This window comes from Conger conger, chromosome 10 (assembly GCF_963514075.1).
Source record: "Conger conger chromosome 10, fConCon1.1, whole genome shotgun sequence".
In the NCBI taxonomy this organism is placed as follows: domain Eukaryota; kingdom Metazoa; phylum Chordata; class Actinopteri; order Anguilliformes; family Congridae; genus Conger; species Conger conger.
Genome location: NC_083769.1, coordinates 37,870,789 through 37,891,201, shown reverse-complemented (window position 1 = coordinate 37,891,201; position 20,413 = coordinate 37,870,789). Strand labels below are relative to the sequence as shown.

Sequence of the window (20,413 nt, the reverse complement as noted above, 5' to 3'; positions counted from 1 at the left end):
GGGGACGATTAAGATCATTAAACGCTAATGCTCATGTTGAACTGAGATCCTGATCAGAGGAACACAGGATGTTTTTACATTTTATTTTTGGAGATTCAGGGGCAGCAATGCCCCCTTCTTCTCCAGTGAGGACACATTATATACATTCTGTGCTGTCTGCAGAGGTGGAAAGACCAGGGGTTAGAAAGCAAAAGTCCTGCCATGCGTTTCTTCCACCCATGAACTCAGCCAGCTGATTTCACTAATTAGTTCTACCTCCTGGCTGAAGAATTGTGCTAATTAGTGAATCCAGGTGATTGGAACCAATTACTGAGCAGGACTTGGATCAGGAACCTGGAGTTTCCACCTCTGGCTGCCTGTGCCCATCTGTGTTAGCGGTACGCTACACAGCGGTCCTTTTGCATTTGCCTTTCGCATTAAGGCCATGGACGTCTGCTACATTATATCTGCAGACTCTTTAAGTGGCTACTGGAATTCACTTCTGGATGCGCTCCAGCGGTATTTAAGTTACATCAGTACAGATGTTAAAGAGTTCTGACCCCATCTCAATCCGCCACAAACAGTCACTGAGTTTCTCCGCCCACCGGCTGACACGAAGGCTTCCCTGTGCTGTTTCACTTCGGGATAATTTACTCATTTCATGCAACAGAGTAGCAATAAGGTGAAATTCCTCGCTTATGCTTACGTTCATTCATTGCTTATTCTTATGATAAACGTGTTTTTGGAAGCGTGATTACTATCCTACATGCTGAAATTTGGGGGAATCATTTTACAAAAGGAGCCCTGAGCCAAGACAAATCCTTCTTTTTAGGTGAAAGAGCTTAGCAGCGTAATTAATATAAAATCCTGACAAGCCTTTGGAAAAATGTTCATTTAGTGCTCCCCAAAATGGCCTGCGTCCATCGGGAACACGATAACGCGCATCTGGGTCCAACACCTAGATCTGAATATGAACAGTGGGGTGTGATTGGGCAAGGCGCTGGCTGATAAGCACTTTGTGTTGGGCTGTGTTTCGGGCTCCCTCTGCTTGTGTAGCTGGTGCACGGGGATGTCACACTGTAATTAATAATGTCAAGTTAATCGTGCCTAAGGACTAAATCATAGTGTTCTCTCAGTATCACGCGTTAGTCATCAAAAGCTTTTAAGTGGGTAATTGGTGACTTCTGCACTCTTCACGAATGCCGTTTGGAATGAAGAGTGATTACCCATCTTACCCCCACTCCCTGTGTGTGTCACCCACCCGCCCTGTCTCTCTCTCTCTCTCTCTCTCTCCCTCCCTCTCTGCCCTCTCTCCGTCTTGTCTCCTGCCCTCCCCTTTCCCCTCTCCCTTTCCTTCTCAGTTTCTCTCACGAAAATCCCCCGTCTGTCCATCTTGCTCCTCTCTCTCATCCCTTATCTTGCTTTCTCTCTCTCGCGCTCTCTCCTGTACCCCTCCCTCTTTCTCATGCTCCAGTTTTTTCTCCCCCTCTTAATTCCCCTTCCTCTTTCTCCTGCCCCCCTCTTTTTTTCTTTTCTTTCACTCTGTACCTTTTCCCCCCAACTCTCCTGTTTTCCCTCTGTTATAGGAGTGAGACCCTCTTCACCCTCTTCCCCTCTTCAACTCTCTCTCTCTCTCTCATTTTCTCTCCCTCTCTCTCTATCTCTCTCTCTCTCTCTGTGTGTAACAGGAGTGTGCGGGCAAGCCTCTCTTCATGCTGTGCTGTGTATAACTCTCTCTCTCTCTCTCTCTCTCATTCTCTCTCCCTCTCTCTCTATCTCTCTCTCTCCCTCTATAACAGGAGTTTGCGGGCAAGCCTCTTCATGCTGTACTGTGCGTTGAACTCTCTCTCGCTCTCTCTCTCATTCTCATTCTCTCCCTCTCTCTATCTCTCTCTCTCCCTCTGTAACAGGAGTTTGCGGGCAAGCCTCTTCATGCTGTACTGTGCGTTTAACTCTCTCTCTCTCTCTCTCTCTCTCTCATTCTCTCTCCCTCTCTCTCTATCTCTCTCTCTCTCCCTCTGTAACAGGAGTGTGCGGGTGAGCCTCTCTTCATGCTGTACTGTGCCATAAAGCAGCAGATGGAGAAGGGGCCCATAGACGCCATCACTGGAGAGGCGCGCTACTCCCTGAGTGAGGACAAGCTCATCCGCCAGCAGATCGACTACAAACAGCTGGTACGTCTCCCTCGGCGATCGCACGTCGCCATGGCGCCCCAGAGCAGCTTGAACCGTCTCGCCCCCAATGGCAAACCCGCCGGCTTCCAATCGCACAAAACGGGCCCCCGCCATGCTGCCTCTCGCTGGCTCCGCTCCCTGTCGGTCTGTGCGCTTTCGCAGATGGAGGCCAGAAAATATTAAGAGTTGAGCGAGAGCTGGCACCAGTCCGTGGCTGTGGCTAATTCTCTGGCCCCTCGGCCCTCTAGTGGCCAAGCTTTGTTGGCGCAGTCCGCTCGGTGAGTGACATGGCTACTGTACCCCAGCTGCGGCCGACAGTCTCCCGCCCCGAAGGAGATGTGAAAGTTACAGAGAACCGTTGCTTTTTTTTTCCAGATTGATTTATCGACCCGCGGTCCAATATGTCACGGGGAGGATCCGAAAAGAGCCGTGTCTCGACTCGAATGAGCGAAACGCGCCGTTCGATTTGTTCGACCCCCCTCCAAACACTCTCGCCAACACGCGCTCTCGCATAGCGACGCAGCACAGAGCTGGAGGGAGTCACACAGATGGAGGAGTGTACGTTCTGCTCGTAAAGCAATGCGTTTCAGCCGCCAGGCTCCCGTCTGTGGCCCTGGCTGAGGTCCGCTGCCGGTAACCCGTAAACGCCGCGCTCGAACACTTATGATTTACTCTGCGACCGCCGCCATCGACTTCCACATAAAACCGCCCCGCGCCCACAGGGGGAAGTAAAGCACGAAAGTGCCAGCAGAGTTCTCCAAAATCACAATTCATTATCTGTGGTGTGGTGATGCAGCGACGCTGGACCCAGTGATGTCACAGGGTTCCCTCCCCAGCGAACGCGACCGATTCCTCCCCCACGTCTGCACTGACGTTACGGAGCCAGTGCGCGGGGCGGAGGGCTTCCTTTTCAGCCCTCGCACCGATCGATAGCCTGCTGTGCGGACGTCGGGAGATTACCCCTAACGAAATTATCGGTCCCTGAAGTGCTGTCTGTTATACAGGCCCCCCGGGCCCCACCCCCCACTGGAGGTCAGGGGTCAGAGCAGAGCAGTTTTACCCAGCTGTGTAAACCCATTACAACTTTCTACTGTACAGTTCAGAGTGACTAAGAGTGATTCATCACCGTGCTAATACACCCCTTCCCCCCCCCAATACCTGGAGACATCTACACTTCTGATTGGTGCACAGCCCCCTAAGGTCTCCTCTATTACCCTGTCAGAATCATTGTAGCTTCTTGAATGTGAGTTTAGACTTTCATTCAGGCTGTGATATATATATATATATATATATATATATATATATATATATATATATATATATATATATACACACACACACACTCACAGACACACACACACTCTCTCTGACACTCACAGACACACACACACACACACACACACACTCACAGACACACTCACAGACACTTTCACACACACACACACACACACACACACACACACAGACACACACACTCTCTCTGACACTCACAGACACACACACACACACACACACTCAGACGCACACACTCACACACTCTCATACTCACTCTCTCTCACACTCTCTGACACTCACACAGGCACACAGACACACACACACACTCAGACGCGCACACACACACACACACACACACCATAGTGTTAGATATTTACCGTTTCAGTTGGGCGCACCCAGAGAAAGTCTCTGCAGCGTGGGGCTGGTGTTCACCCCCCCGAGCAGCGCAATTGATGGCGGATTCTCCACCCCGCTAATCCACTGTCCAAAAAGCCGCTCAGTCCCTCCTAAATATAACTTGTCTGCAGTTCCTTGAGAATTCTTTAATTTGCTGTGTAATTGGTTTTTAATCAGAAACGCTTCACTTGTTAAATATTTTCTTTGCGTGGCGGAGGGGGGGGGGGGGGATTGACTCTGCTAATGATCAGCGAGTGGTGGAGGCGCAGATGTCCCCCACTCCCCGTGCCAGCTGCCCATTGTTTTAATCACCTGATTAACGCACCGAGCACACAATGAATTTATATGGGGTGTCAGCGCTCCATGGGTGCGTGCGGAGTTTAAATAAATTAAAGTGAAGTGTAACAGTAATGATGACGGCGGTGGCCTTGGACGCTGTACGTCTCGCCTTATACGCCAGCGCCATTAATGTGTCAGTAATGGCTCCTCCGTCGTCGTTTAGCTCCGAACCGTTATCGATATCCCGTCATTTCTCTGACGCATAGGCCATGGCTACCTGGGCCTGGTGTACGTACCCTTTGGTTTACTCCAGAGAGCTTTTATGAATTTAAATGTAGAGGCCACTTACATTAGTGTTTCGAAACGAACATGCATAGAACCGTTGAAATTGTTAGTGCCCATCAGTTTGCAATCAGTCGGTAGCAGTTGCAGTACTAGTAGTGCTAGTCGTTGCAGTTATTTATTAGGGAAATTGCTTAATCACAGTCACCATCGCTAGCAACATGCAACACTGGCAAGACTAACAGAAGTCAAAATTGGTACATACATGCACATACGTATACTATACAAACAAGTCTACTAACTCCGAGAGGTCATACTAGACAGTCAGCATCAATCAAGGTCGGGCAGGCAAACATGAATATAATTTCGTAATTTAATTCCAGTGTGCATTCTGATCACTTGTTTTTTACTGTTTTATTGAGCCTCTTAATCAGAGTTACAAGGCTGTCGTGGCTTCACGTTACATTAAATGCATAAAGCTGGAAGAGCAAGAATCACAGTTCAGTTTGCATTCTGCGGTAGCAAGATGGTGAGTGTGCTTCAAACTAAAGAAAACGTGATGAAGAAAATTAAAGACATTGTCATTCAGTTTGTGTTCTCCCCAGTTTAATGTGTACAAAATACTAGTGTCTCCACACACTACAGTAGATCCTAATGATGATCTATAGCAGCATTAGTCATGATTTACTATGGACAGATGCTATCTTCACTTCTGTTTTTTTACTACATTTCAGCCCAGAAGGCATCAGTGGCTCTGTAGATAAAATGCGTAACATACTTAGCTTCCAGTTGGGCACTGCCCATCTTTGTCTGGTTTGGTCCCCAGCTCAAAGCTACTCTGCATTTTTCCCCTGTAAGAGACAGGAGCACGTAATAAACACCCTGAAAGTCCATAATTTTGTGTTACTGGGCTTTGCTGAAGAGGAAGCTTATTCATTGTCTGTCTAATTCTCAGAGAGGGTGTAATAAAACGATGTCTAAAAGAAGAACGGTTAAACCATTATCTTGGTCAGCATGTATTATATCTTTGCACAACGAGCCCCGCAGACCTGAGGTTGTTATTTGAAAAGATTCTGTTTTTAAATTGTAAGGATGGATCTAGTCCTCTGCGCGCTTTGTGACACCTGCTTGAGCCAGGAGATAGACTGCCTACGATCATTGAAAATTGGATTTTCTGCCAATTTTACCTCAGTCTTTTATTGCTTTTCTTTCCTCTCTGGTGTGAGAAAAATCCCAGCGATCAATGAAATAAATAGCACTAATTCTCTTATTGTCCCTCTGCACTTTCTAATATATATTTGCAGGTGTCAGACTAAGTATTTGCAGGTTTCAAATTCAATTGAGCTAAATGACCGTTTTGTAGCGTTATTGAATACCACAGGTTATGCGCAGAAGGTCTCGCTGTTAATTCAGCCAGGAATGTGACCGTTCAAGAGTCCTCTCCTCCGTTACAAAAGCAGTCCAAACCGTACCTTTGGAAAGAGCGAGGACATCCAATGCTTAATTACATGGTTGGAGTGTAGAAATTCTCCTTTTACAATTAAGAGAAGAAATGGGTCAAGGACAGGCGCTCAGTCCTTTTGTGTGTGGACGCGTGCGCTGTGTGTGTGAGTACCTGTGTGGCGTGTCCTACTTGCTGGGTGAGTTTGAGAGCTTGGTCTGCACTGGAGCTGCGGTGGGTCTGTATCACCCTCTTCCTCCTCCCTCGTCTTCCTCAGACGCTGATGTGCATTCCCCCGGAGGGCGAGGCGGGCACGGAGGTCCCTGTGAAGGCTCTGAACTGCGACACGGTCACGCAGGTGAAGGACAAGCTTCTGGACGCCGTGTACAAGGGCATCCCCTTCTCCCAGAGGCCCCAGGCCGAGGACATGGACCTGGGTGAGCTGGGAAATCTGTCCCTCCAGGGGTATTCTGTGCAGTAAGAGGAAAAGCACTCAAAGGATGGAGGATTGTGGGGGAATAAAGCTCATTCAATGCAATATTTAAATAACACTGCAATATTTATTTAAGCGCAGGAAACTTTTTTTTTTCTTTTTTTTTTTTGAAAGCACCATGTTAGTAATCCTCTTACCCCCCCAACCACACACACGCACACACACACACACACACACACACACACACACAAATATTGAGGCATGTTTTTTAGGACAGCACAGTAAAATGCAGTTGAATGTGTAGGTGGTCATGGTAAATTGTATTCCCAAGGGAATTGGAAAGAATATGCATGCCTGAAAAGACGCAGGAATAATTTATACATTTAAATTTGAGTTGTGAGATGGAAGCGAACATTTGGCTGGTGTAGTGAAGTCTGCTTCTTTTCTTCCAAGAATGGCGACAGGGGCGTCTGACCCGGATCATTCTCCAGGATGAAGATGTGACGACCAAGATAGAGAGTGACTGGAAACGGCTGAACACCCTGGCGCACTACCAGGTACCTGCACACCTGTGCACACACAGCTCTGAGAACTCCGCGTCATTACGCATTTGCCAACATCAAGGTTTGGAAAAGGACACGCATGCCTACGCTCGCGCACACATACACAGACACACACACACGCGCACCAAAGCAAGGCGCTTTAATATTCAGAGAGTTTGGCTCCCTTTAGTTATTCTGGACGCATTCAGAAGGCAGTGTGCTGAATGGACCATTTCACAGTGTGAGTGCGTATTTGTGTGAAAGCCATTTTGCAGTGTGAGTGTGTTGTGTGGATGTCATTTTGCAGTGTGAGTGTGTTGTTGTGTGGAAGCCATTTTGCAGTGTGAGTGTGTTGTTGTGTGGAAGCCAATTTGCAGCGTGAGTGTGTTGTTGTGTGGAAGCCATTTTGCAGTGTGAGTGTGTTGTTGTGTGGATGTCATTTTGCAGTGTGAGTGTGTTGTTGTGTGGAAGCCATTTTGCAGTGTGTTGTTGCGTGGAAGCCATTTTGCAGTGTGTTGTTGTGTGGAAGCCATTTTGCAGTGTGAGAGCGTTTGTGCCTGGCTGTGTCTCCAGGTGACGGATGGCTCCCTGGTCGCCCTGGTGCAGAAGCAGGTCTCTGCCTACAACATTGCCAACTCCTTCACCTTCACTCGCTCCCTGAGCCGCTATGGTGAGAAACCACCATCTTCGTCTCCGTGGTGGAACGTATCTGCTGCTCCTCTCCGCTCCTCTCTGCTCCTGTCTGCTCCTCCTCTCTGCTCCTGTCTGCTCCTCCTCCTCTGCTCCTCACAGTTTCTCTCTGCCCCTCTCTGCTCCCCACTCCTCCTCTCTGCTCCTGTCTGCTCCTCCTCCTCTGCTCCTCACAGTTTCTCTCTGCTCCTCGCTGCTCATAAACACACAGCAGAACACGCGCTTGGCTCCATTTTGTGTTTCATGTGAGGCACCCACCGGAATTATTCAGAGGATATCACACCTCAAAGCGTTGTGTTAAAACAATGTGTATTTGGCTCCGTTTTACATTTCACGCGAGGCACACTCTGGAAATATCCACAGCGGTCGCACCTTGTTATTCCTCAGTATGAGGGATCTTGTGCAGTCCACAGTGATAGCTTTTAGATCCACAGTAAAGCACGGCACGTCCCCTGCCCTGACTGCACACTCTCCTCTCCACAGAGAGCCTCCTGCGGACCTCCAGCAGCCCAGACAGCCTGCGGTCCCGCGCCCCCATGATCACCCCCGACCAGGAGACCGGCACCAAGCTGTGGCACCTGGTGAAGAACCACGAGCACGCCGACCAGCGGGAGGGAGACCGCGGGAGCAAGATGGTGTCTGAGATTTACCTCACCCGCCTGCTCGCCACCAAGGTGAGCAGCGCCCCGTTATGTGTGTCACCAAGGTAAACACCACACCCCCTTATACGTGTCACCAAGGTAAACACCACACCCCCTTATACATGTCACCAGGGTAAGCACCACACCCCCCTATTCGTGTCACCAGGGTAAACACCACACCCCCTTATTCGTGTCACCAAGGTACACCCGCCCCCTAGTGCATGTCACCAAGGTGAGCCGCACCCTCCTGCTGGCCAATAAGGTGAGCCCCATCTAGTCACCAGCAGCCCTCTCCATCTCTTCTGGCTCGTTTGGGAGGAGGAGGAGGAGGGTGGGCGTACAGGCCCCGTGCCCCGCCCTGATGGTATCATGCCGTTTCTCCACAGGGCACGCTGCAGAAGTTTGTGGACGACCTGTTTGAGACGGTCTTCAGCACCGCCCACCGCGGCAGCGCCCTGCCCCTCGCCATCAAGTACATGTTCGACTTCCTGGACGAGCAGGCCGACCGGCGGCAGATCACCGACCCCGACGTCCGCCACACCTGGAAGAGCAACTGGTGAGGGTCCCGTGGGGGTCGCACGCCAGACCTTGAGGGGGATCACACGCTCCACGAGTTCTCCTTCACATTACATTACGTTTTATTATCAAAAACCACAGACAATGAGTGCACACTGAGGGTCATTGGAACAACCACAGAACTCAGGTCAGATAAGGTGAGGGTGACCAGACTTCCTCTTTTTCCCAGGATGGCCTCGTATTTCGGGCCCTTTTCAGATGTTCATCTTATCTTTCCCATAGTTTTGTTGTGGCGTATTTTACTGGATTTTTATATTTCTACTTGCCATTGTTGCAGGTTCTCATAGCCTTGTATGCAGGGTCCTCAGAGCAGTCTGGTCACCCCAGATAAGGTGCAATTCGTGTGAAGTTGTTGTGCAGGACCAGCCGCCCGTGTGGGGGAGGGAGGAGACAAACCGCGCCGCCAAGGCCGCGTGTTTCAGGTCGGCGAGACGCAGCGAGCGTTCTCCAGCGCTACCAAAGCCAGGCTGTTTTAGACCCTCGTTTAGCGGGCTTTGATGTGCTCGCTCGCTCCCAAAATGCAGCGATCAAAGCTGCGCCTCCATCTGCCTCGGAGCGAACGCGTGTAACCTCCCCGCTCCTCCTTCATGTCCGCGGCGGAGGTGGTTGTTGTCCTCACACACAGAACGCCGTTTCTGCGGCGTCTCTCTCTCTCTCTCTCTGCCTCACAGCCTGCCCCTGCGCTTCTGGGTGAACGTGATCAAGAACCCGCAGTTCGTCTTCGACATCCACAAGAGCAGCATCACGGACGCCTGCCTGTCAGTGGTGGCCCAGACCTTCATGGACTCCTGCTCCACCTCGGAGCACCGGCTGGGCAAGGACTCCCCCTCCAACAAGCTGCTGTACGCCAAGGACATCCCCAACTACAAGAGCTGGGTGGAGAGGTGGGACCCGGCCGATATCACTCTACATCCTCGGGTTTCATAACATGACCATAACATAACATAATGACGAGAGCAGACAATTCAGCCCAGCAATGCTCACCTTTTTCTGACCACTAAAGTTTACCTTATCTTTCTACTGGCCTGTTTGGGCTTTTCCACTAGCCCAGCTGCCAAAACAAATATAACCACATTTGTAAGGTGATTATACAGCAGGGCTGCCCAAACCTGTTTCTGGAGATCTACCATTCTGTAGTTTTTCCATTTCAACCCTAATTTGGTTGTAGCACACAGTCCGGTGTCCTGGGTAAGGTCCTGACAGATTTCAGGTTCCGGTTCATACCCTTATTCATAAGGGTGTCTTGGCGAAGGAATAGCGTAATTAGTCATCACGTACAGTAATGTTTTTGATTAACTTTACTCTTGACTCATTTTTTTAATCCACATTTCAGGTATTACAGAGACATAAGCAAGATGCCCAGCATCAGTGATCAGGACATGGATGCCTATCTGGTGGAGCAGTCTCGTCTCCATGCCAACGAGTTCAACACACTCAGCGCCCTCAGCGAGCTCTACTTCTACATCAGCAAGTACAAAGAGGAGGTGCGTTATCCGCCACCGCGTGCCTGCAGCCCTTCTGGGCTCCAGTGGCATCGCTTTAATCCTCCCGTGCCTGCTCTTCCTTTATGGCTGCTTAGGAAAACGTTTTCCTGTACATTCTGCTGTCTATAAGTGGCCAAGTATAGATTGTTGATGCTCTTGATCACCGGTTAGTCGATTGAAGGGCCGGGCAGTTTTCATTATGTTTCAATTAGCGCTCGTTTGTTAAATGTGTCCGCCTGTGATGTCAGCTCATTGTGTCCCGTATCTGTTGGTGTTTTTGGTTGTTTTAACCCTTTCAGTCCCAAGACCAATATGAATTGGTCCCACCCAAATATCAACCGGTTTCGGCGTTGGTTTAGAGAATAGAAAATTTAGTTGGGTTTTAATTCAAAACAATGCAGTCATTTTGATTGGTTGAAAATGTATAAGATGGCAGATAGCATTCATCTCGGCTCTCTTTCTCCCCCCAGATCCTGACGGCGTTGGACAGGGACGGATACTGTCGCAAGCACAAACTGCGACACAAACTGGAACAAGCCATCAACCTGATGTCAGGCAGCAGCTGAGGGGCGGGGCCGGGGGCAGGGCTTTGGGAAGGGGGTGGGGCGGGTGGGTGGGGTTAGTGTCGGGGGGTGGGGGGTGTTTGGTGAACTGGCCTGTGCTGGGGCAGAAGAAAATGATGTAAGACACTGGACAATCAACACTAAGACCCACAGCACAGCATACAGATCCCAGGGTCCTCGGAGGCGATTCTGTAGTCAAAACCCGCACTTCCCAGGGGGGGGCTACATGTGCCACGGCAGTGAGACACAGTGATTTCTGTCTGTTTTTATTTTATTTTTTAATTTCTCCACACTGGCTTTTTCCCCCCCAATGAAAAAAAAACAAAACTTTCGTAACTGCCTGACCGTATGGAGGGAGTCCGGTGTGCATATTATGGGATACATTCCATGAAAGGCATACATACAGTTGCCTTGGAAACAGAGCTGAATTGCCAAGCTAGTGCCATGGAACAGAATAGTTTTTGGTCTTTTGGATGAAAATGAAAGAATGATGACAATGCTATTGATAATGATGACGGACCAAAAAAAAAAAGAAAAAAAAAAGGAAAACAAAAAAGAGAAACAGAAAATAACGCCACATTCTCAGAGTTCTGGGAGCAGATGTGAATTGAGACTTTTTTTTGTTTGTTTTGTTTTGTTCTGGACGATAATGGACATCATTAAAGTTTGAGTGAAATCCTCTGCTGGAGGGGGGGGGGGGGGGAGAGTCCAGGCAGGGGAGAGGAGAACCCTGAGCTCCTCTGTCGTCGTGGAAACGGAGGAGGCCCGGTTCTACAGGAGAAAGGTACCGAGTTGGCAGAAGAGACCAAATCGCAGGATCACCAGTGGCCTGAGGATGAATTGTATTGATGGGGGCGGGCTTTGGGGGTAGGGATGTGAGGGTGGGTGAGTGGTTGTGGGCAGGGAGGTGGGGATAAGTGTGGGGGCGGGGGAGGGGTGGGGGGTCACTCAGCTGTCACCCCCTTAACCCACGAACACCATAGACCTACAAAGCGCCTTTTTTTATTTTATTTTTTTACTTGAATTTGGGGCCAAAACGGACTCTGGAAGGCAAAGGCAAAAGAGTGCTGTCCTTGTAGAGGAGGGGGGACCCAGAGTCCTGAATAGCTTGCCTTTCCGTCGTGTTCTAGAAGGAATTTAAAACCCCTCCCGAATGGACCTTTTCCCCCCTGGCTGTCCACCTGACGGCGCCCGCAGTCTGGCGTTACGCACCGCTGTTTATCCGTGAGGGGTGAAGAGGCCTCGGGCGTGGCTCCGCCGCACGCCTGCCGTGGAGCGTGCACATGCCGCACGCGTAACGCGGGGCGATGAGCAATAAGCGCCGTTCCACCGCCAGCCCAAATCGAGATGTCCCCACTGCCTGTCCGCTCGGCGAAACAAAGCCCACCCGCAAAACTTAACCGGGCGGAGACTGACGTTCGCGTCGCTCTCGCCCCGCTCAAAACCTCAGCTTTGACCTGGCATGCGACGTCACAGCAAGCACAACAACGCAGCCGGTGGCAGCACAGAGTTCAGAGTTCGCCGTCGAATTACCGCTACGCAAAAAACCCGAAAATGCAGCTCACGTCGCCATGACGACCGCACTGTGATTGGGTGGGGGCTGTTTATTAACGTCGCCGCAGAGTAATAAACCGAGTGGTGACTTAATATAGTCGCTTGACCCGCTGATAATCTGGACCTGGGCGATGTGGTGTTACTCATTACTCTATCTCCCGTCTCCATCAAAATGAAGGCAGAGCGATATTAAAAAAAGGTCCTGTCGCAGCAAGGGGCTCCTGGCCTGTTTTATTAAACGCGTGAGGGGTTATGTGTACGCCGGCGTTCAGTCGCCACGCTTTCCACGGCAGCCGTGCTCCCGGATACGGCCGCGCCCGAGCAGAGGTCTAAACACTGGTCTCACCTCTTCAACACTGCTGTGCGGAGAAAACACACCCCGATTAAGGCCGGAATGAGTACGCCTGAAAATATTTCTAAAATCCGTTTTCATTAATATGTGGTTCTGAGTTCTGCCCTGTTCCGACGATTGAGTATTTATTGTTTAATTTATTACGTATTTATGTTTTTTTAACAGACGCAGGTGCACACTGTTTTCACCAATAAGCAGTGAATGCCACTGGGGGGCTGAGCATAATTTCATACTTGAACTCTTTATTTTATTTGTTTTGCATAACACGGGAATAACACGGCCAGAAGGGTTTTCCGAATGACGGTTTTTAACTTACAGGGCTCAGAATTTAATGGAGGACAAATTGGTATTTAATGCTCAGCTGCCTTTCCCTTACATTCTCTCCGGTCAGATGTTTTAAACAAAAACAACCGGGAACAGGCCTGACTGCAGAGGCTACCACCGCCATGTCACAACTTTCGCCCTCTAGTGCTAAAACACTAACTGCAGTACGCTCTGTAATTTCTCAAACGAGGGACGTGACTGTTTTTACGACACTTTCCACCACTATCAGCCAGTAAGCAGTTTATGGTTGAATTTCATGGTCTGGATACCCAGATCACAATGGCCATGTTGACTAGAATTGTGCCTTACATGCACTCCCTGAAAGAGTAAAACGCAAGATGCATAAAATTTAAATCGCAGCATTTATTTTATGCTGCTGTTAATATAAGCTGAGGATTCTGTTACATTATCATGAAGTAATATACTCAATTAAGAACTCTGTGCCATTTGTACCCCAAAGTAACACCACCTGATTGTAATAGCGTATAATTAACTGCAGATTGAGGTGGCCACACCATGTAATTACAGGTTGATTACAACCAAGGTTCACCATTGAATACTGCAGTGGAAAAACCTTGAATTTGTTTACTGTTGGCCTGTTTGAGAAAACGTATAGATATGAAATGTCTTTGCCAGTGGCAGTCTTTTCCATAAATGTTCTTTTTTCCACACTATCAGGGTTTATATAAAGGGTAATTACTAATATCCTGTAAAATGAAGGTGTGCTTTACCCCTGCTGCTGGAGGACAGATTATAATTCTAAAAGCTTCTCTATCTCACACATAGACTAAAAAGTAGTGATAATCTATTCTGAGAGTATATTGAAAAATACTATACAGTACATTAAGAACAATGTCTGTTTTAACCAAAAAAATCCAGGACCACCCAGGACCTGCCTTTCCAGTAGCAGTAGAATTTTTCTAACAGGTATTTTGCAATCTCAAAAACCAGATGTAGGGCGTGCATCTAAAATAAAAACCTAGTGGCTCTGGACCACTCGACCCCCACCTTTTCTGAACACATTACACCATGAGCCAGTTTCATGGACACCGATAAAGATCTGTCCCTAAACTAAGTTCAATTTTAATTGGAGATTCTCCATAGAAAACTCAATTTATTCCTGGACTAAGCTTAATCATTGCTTCTCTGAAACTGCCCATTTGAGTCTTTTTAAAACCAGCACAAGGCCATATAAACTGTCTCTGTGCAACGGCCTATACGTTCTGTGCCTGCACACAGTCTTTGAACCTGTGTTGGCTTCAACACAGCGGCTGGGAGTGGGATGTTTGCTAATAGATGGTCGGACTAATTAATATTTAAGAAGCAGCAGGGATAATTACGAAGGAATAATGTTTCTGAAAGTTATTTTTGTGTTAATTTTGGTGAGGGAAATGAGGTCGGTGCATTTGCATCTGACTCTGTGGTGGGGTTTGATCCACCAGCGAGAGAGAGAGCGAGCGAGCAAGAGGGAGGGAGAGCGAGAGAGAAAGAGAGAGAGAACGGCTCGGTCAGAGTTACTGCCTGCTCCGTCAGCACTGCAGGTGTCTGAAGAATATCAAAGCTCTGCTTAAACCACTTTAGAAAATTAGAGAAAATAATACATCTTTAAAAAATGGCCTGAAGGAAAAAAAATCGAGCAATGAATTCCATTTGATTTAGCGCGGTTTGGTTTGGTGTCATCTCATAGAGCTTACGTATGTTTGTAGTCGAGTCTGTTATAGAACCACACTAACACAAAATGGAGCTGGCAATCAGGTTGTGGAGTGAAATGAATGCCTAAACAAACGCAGTAGGGCCAATAGCCATATGTCGAGTTAGTCAGTGGAGGGCCGAACAAGGGGGCAACAGAGCTCAGAGCCACAGTATACGCTATGGTCTTTTATTGTAATGTGCTATATACAGCTAAATAAACATAGGCACCTGTTATTGTGGGGAGAGAGAGGAATGAATGGGTGCAAAGTCGTGGTGTTTCTCAGTAGATGCTGTAGAAGATATTTGTCGGTTTTAGGTCCATAACTGCATTTCAGTCAGTGTTCTAGTAAATCATTTTGTCTCAAAATAAATGAATTTTTATTTATTCGTCAGTTCTGTTGGTTTGTTTATCCCAAATGTTTGAATCCATTTTATCGTAACAAACTTGTTTACAATTTCAAAGATATATGGAGTTATATTAACAGTGTGTCCGAAGAGGAAGGCTTTGTGAGTGACTGCTTGACTGACTGGATGATTGCTCTGCCTAGTTCTTAATTATATATAAATATATAAATATATTTTGTATAATTATTTGTTAAAAATGTTTCTTTTTAAATTATTGTTTCTTTGTTATGTTCGTCTGTATGTTTGTTTGAAGGAGTTGTAGTAATTAATCCTTTGAAACGCTGGCTGCAATGAAGTGTTTTGTATATATTTGCACTTTTTTGACTCAGTCTGAGGTTTTCAAAAGATGGGATTATAACTTAATGTTCAAATTACACGCATGGTGTTTTTGTTTTGCTAATTAAAAATATGTGGATGATGCTGTATGTGCCAAAAATTTTGTTTCCACTTCCCACAAGGATGCGTATCATCTGGGTTGGGGCGGCGGGGGGGTTGGATGAGTGAGGTTAGATTTTGAAGTGAAGACAGGCATTGTCATGTAATAAAAAAGCCATTTCACTCCAAGTGCAGACATGTATCAGTTGTAAATACTTGAGACTTATACCAAGGCTGTTAGACTCTGCCTCGAGTCTGGTCCGGGCTTCAAAGTCACAATGTTACATAGACACGGGCTCAGTGAGGCAACCCTGGGTTTTGGGTTGCATGAGAAGATCACACTGGGCCCCACCATGCCAGGCCACCCCATAAATCCTATGTTCCAGTATTCTTTCCTATAAGGCGGTAAAGCAGATGTTTTGGGAACGATACTTCGGTACACTGCTCCCTATTAAATAGAGTGGCGAAAGCTAAATACAAGCAAACTACTTTGTGTTGAAGTCTGGGTTCAAAGTATATGTTTCATGGTTTAAATGTATAACTATATACTGAATACGATGGGATTTCAGTTCGTAAAAAGTCATGTTTTGCATTTTTAGATCGCCGAGATCTGAAACTCAGTCTCTATAATGCTTTCCCTTTCATAGTGTCAGCAGTTCCACAATTAAACCATCCTAATGCCACCGACAATATGTAGCATAGCATTTTAGCAGTATACCAGAAAACCAATTCAGCGGGACATCCACTTTACCTCCCCATTGGAGCAACCTTGTGTGATTTCAGTGCAGTGTTCCCTGCTGAGGCTGTGAGACGCCCAAATATAGACCACACATTATTTGGAAAAACATTATTTTAAAACAGATTACCTAATTCACTTAATTACATTACTTAAAGCAGATCAAAGTCTGAGAAATGGCTAATGTGAAGTGTGAATTCAAACAGCACACGCTGTACTTTAGTTATTGGAATGAAATCCTTCACATACTGCAGTCCTAGTAACACTGCTTTCAAGAAGGCTGTTGCAGGAATGGAATAGATTGAGCGCACTTGTGCCATAGCCTCAGTGAGTTAAAAGCAAGCCAGTTTATTTCCTAACAACCGCAAACACTTTCTCAGATCAAAACAAGTAAGCGCAGACCAGAGACTTAACCCCTTCTCACCAGGCATCCTTTGCAATGGTCATCACATGTTTGGTGTTTTTTTTTTCTATATTTATGAATGCTTCCAATTGGTTGATTAGTTGGGGTCTACTACATAATCAGATGCAAGTACAGCCCAACTGGTTGACATCTAAAAACAGTTACATCACACCAAAGTGAAGCATGGCAGTCGTACCAGCAGTTAAGTGACTTTTATGACAGCATTATTCACTCATTGATCACTTTATTAGGTAGACCTGTACACCAGCCGGTTAATGCAAATATTTAATCGGCCAATCATGTGGCAGCACCTAAATTCATAAAAGCATGCAGACGTGGTCAAGAGGTTTGGCTGTTTTTCAGACCAAATGTCAGAATGAGGGAATAAATGTGATAAGTGACTTTGACAGTGGAATGATTGTTGGTGCCAGACAGGGTGGTCTGGGTATCTCAGAAACTGGATCTCCTGGGATTTTCATGCACAACAGTCTCTAGAGTTTGCAGAGAATGGAACGAAACAAAAACATAAGAAACATCCAGTGAGCAATGGTTCTGCAGGCAGAAATGCGTTGTTAATGAGAGAGGTCAGAGGAGAAGTGCCCTACTGGTCAAAGCTGGCAGGAAGGTGACAGTAATGCAAATAACCAAACATTACAACAGTGGTGAAGAGTAATGCAGAAGAGCATCTCTGTACAACACGTCAGAGTGTTTCCTTAAAAATGAACCCCTTCACGTCTTCTGGATAAAAACAGTCAAGGAAAAATAACAAAGGCAAAATCAAACCAAACTCTTGCTTTCAGCCCTGTAGCTTTTTCGCTCCTTCTCTGTGAACACGGGTCACTCTGGTCTCAGCCACCGACTGTGGAAAGAAGCACACATAATGAACTCTTGGACTGATTCATTACGTAGTCCGTGTGTGCCTACTTAACCAGTAGATGTTGTCCTCAGATTGCCGTGCTTCTTTTGCACAAACTGAGCCAATGTGCGACACACTGGAAATGTAATTTTAAGCATTATATGTTCGTTGCATAACAAGGGAAGTATTAATATTCAGGATACACAGCAATTGAGGTCATGAGACTACTGGCAGATGCAGCGTCTTTGGATAGTACAGATGAGAATGACATGCTGGATTCAGATAGTGATTGTAGAATTTTAGATGTAAGAGCAATAATATATTTAACATATGTGAGGGGTGAGATATACATATTATGTACTATTTTTTATTGCTCAGTCCAGTGTGAATATAAATAATCTAAATGATTAATGGTCAGATAGATCAATATATAGACAGAGGCAGGTAGTCAGACCATTATTATTTCTACCGATTTTCACCACTTCGGATCTCACGTCCATTGCAAGGGAAATTAAATGAAATGGAGTTGACTTCATCTGTTTGAGCCTCATTTCTACATGTAATATGAATAAGAAAAAAAATCTCGTCTGAAGAGGTTAAGAAGTTTCCCAAATGTCTTGTATTCATTGGAGCGGATGAAAGATTTACGGCACCAGAGTGATTTTTGAGCAACGATGAGACAAAGCTGAGAAACAGGTCATTACGCAGGTAAATAAATCTCCCAGCGTTCCCTAATCAAACGGAATGAATGAATAAAAATAACAAACCAGCACCCTATAAATATTCAAGAACTTGCTAATGTAGGCTCCATGTCCACAAAGGAGTTTTTTTGGGGGAAGGAACTGTGGAGCTGCGTGTTTGTTTTCCAAAGGAAATGAGGACTGCAGACAGCGTTTCCTTCAGTGGAGGAATCAAAGCTGCTGTCGCAGACATCTTTAACCCCGTTGTCCCAAATACTGACCCGCTGAACATTCTCTTATCACTGCACTGGTGTGTCACTTCCTGTTCTGTACGAAGTACGTGCACAAACAAACACCGGGGCGTGCGTTGCCATAGCGCTGCGAACGGTTCCTTCTCAGCATGCAGAAGCGGTTCTCGACCCCCCCCGCTCTGTCAGAACTCCCCCGAGCCCGCATCGCTCGCTCTCCTGTCGAGCTCGAGGCCTCTGGGAAAGCTCGCCGTGTTCCGTTACCGCCTCCTACGGTTTCGGCTGATCCATTTTTACCACCTGCATTTATTTATGAGGGGCATTTGTTGTGTTTTTGTGGCAGACCGGTCTACATGATGTTCTTTTTTGTGCAACGTAACCGTGGTAACGGAACGGAGAAAGATGCACTCCAGTTGAACAGGCCCCGAGGAGATTACCATTCTTAGAATCGTTGCTTGAAGGGACAGAGAACAAGGTATTCATCTGGCATACAAACCAGAGTGAAAATGTTTCTTGAATCTCAAAATGGAAAAAAATCTAGCTGCATGTTTTTCTCCCCACAAACAGAACAGAAAGTGATACTCCTATACATTAAACCAGGCCCTGAAGAAATCGCTGCTGAGTGCAACCCCTTCTAAGTTTAAGTAACAGAAAAAGGTACATGCTTTGTGTTAAAAATTGGATTTCGTCCCATGTTTGGGTCTCTGTTAAGGAGCATTCTTTCAATGGTTGCATTCAAATATCATATATGATGCAGACCCTGTGTAAGGTCTATGAAAAAACCCATTCATTCAAGTTTCATGATACTAAGCTACTTATTAAGTCCTTGCATTTGGGGGCGACATTGGCTAAGGAGGTAAGAGCAGTCATCTGGTAGTCGGAGGGTTGCCGGTTTGATCCCTCCCTGGGTGCGTCGAAGTGTCCCTTAGCAAGACACCTAACTACCAATTACTGCAGCTAGCTGGTACCTTGCATGGAAACCAATCGCCTTTGGTGTGTGAGGTTGTGAGTGTGTGAATGGGTGAATGAGAAGCATCAGTTGTACAGCGCTTTGGATAAAGGCGCTATATAAAGGCCAACCATTTATGTAGCACTTTTCTCACACGGAGTGCTTTTTGGCAGTGAGGGGGGGAAACACGTCTCTACCACTACCACCCACCTGGGTGATGCACGACCGCCATTTTGTGCCAAAACGCTCACCACCCATCAGAGGTTGAGGTGGAGAGGGAGCAAATTAAATCAGGGACAGGTTCAGAGAGACAGGTTGTGAATTTCACCAGGACACCGGGGGAGTCCCTTCTCTTGGGGTCATCAGCTCTGCCCTCAAATCAAATTCCACCCCTCGATGTCTTTTCTCCCGGGTAATTAGTGCTACTGATTCGCCAGACTGTCTTCACACCTGACTCCCTGGTGAAGCGATGATGGAAAATCAGCAGTTATAGGCCCTCAAACTGATTCCTGCCCTACTCATTGCAAGTGTCATGATACCTCATGTGGTCTCTCTGTTTCCCATTTGAGATCCAAAGGAAAGACTGGGGGATTTGTCAAAATGGAATGCAGTTTGAGGTTTGAGGTCTGCTGCTTGCATCGTTGGAGTAATGCATCAAAAGCCTTTGTTTGCTGGATTCTGTGGGGATTGGACATTATTGTACCAAATGAGAAGGCACTAGATGATCAAATGGCCCTCTGTAATCAGCATGGTTCAATAACACCTTGAAATTAATTACAGAGGTTTTAGAATTCCCTGTAGAGAAAGTACTTTATTGTAAAAGGTCAAATACTGCATTATCAATGACTCAGAAATCACTCTTCGGCTAATTACATACCTAAGCCTTATCTAGCCCATTAATGGCGCTCAATGTGAAAACATTTACAACAGTTCCCATTCTATTCATATTTCCAAGATTCATTGCACGTAGATTACTCTAAAAAGATTGATATTAACTTGCAATCACAATGACTGATATAAATGACTTTCCTAAAACTTAAATGAGCTTCACTTTCAGGTGAAACCTGTGACTGTGGTTTGACGA

The 20,413-nt window shown here is 46.7% G+C and overlaps 1 protein-coding gene across 1 annotated transcript in view; it reads left to right on the top strand.

Moving 5' to 3' along the window:
* Window positions 1-10,767, top strand: part of plxna3 (plexin A3) — a 138,573-nt gene extending 127,806 nt beyond the window's left edge. The window contains exons 24-32 of the mRNA XM_061256868.1: window positions 2,007-2,153; window positions 6,104-6,263; window positions 6,713-6,816; window positions 7,375-7,471; window positions 7,975-8,165; window positions 8,519-8,688; window positions 9,380-9,592; window positions 10,042-10,192; window positions 10,663-10,767. Of these exons, the coding sequence (XP_061112852.1) occupies window positions 2,007-2,153; window positions 6,104-6,263; window positions 6,713-6,816; window positions 7,375-7,471; window positions 7,975-8,165; window positions 8,519-8,688; window positions 9,380-9,592; window positions 10,042-10,192; window positions 10,663-10,758 (1,329 nt within the window). The 3' untranslated portion in view covers window positions 10,759-10,767. The remainder of the gene's footprint in view (window positions 1-2,006; window positions 2,154-6,103; window positions 6,264-6,712; window positions 6,817-7,374; window positions 7,472-7,974; window positions 8,166-8,518; window positions 8,689-9,379; window positions 9,593-10,041; window positions 10,193-10,662) is intronic.
* The last annotated feature ends 9,646 nt before the right edge of the window (window positions 10,768-20,413 follow it).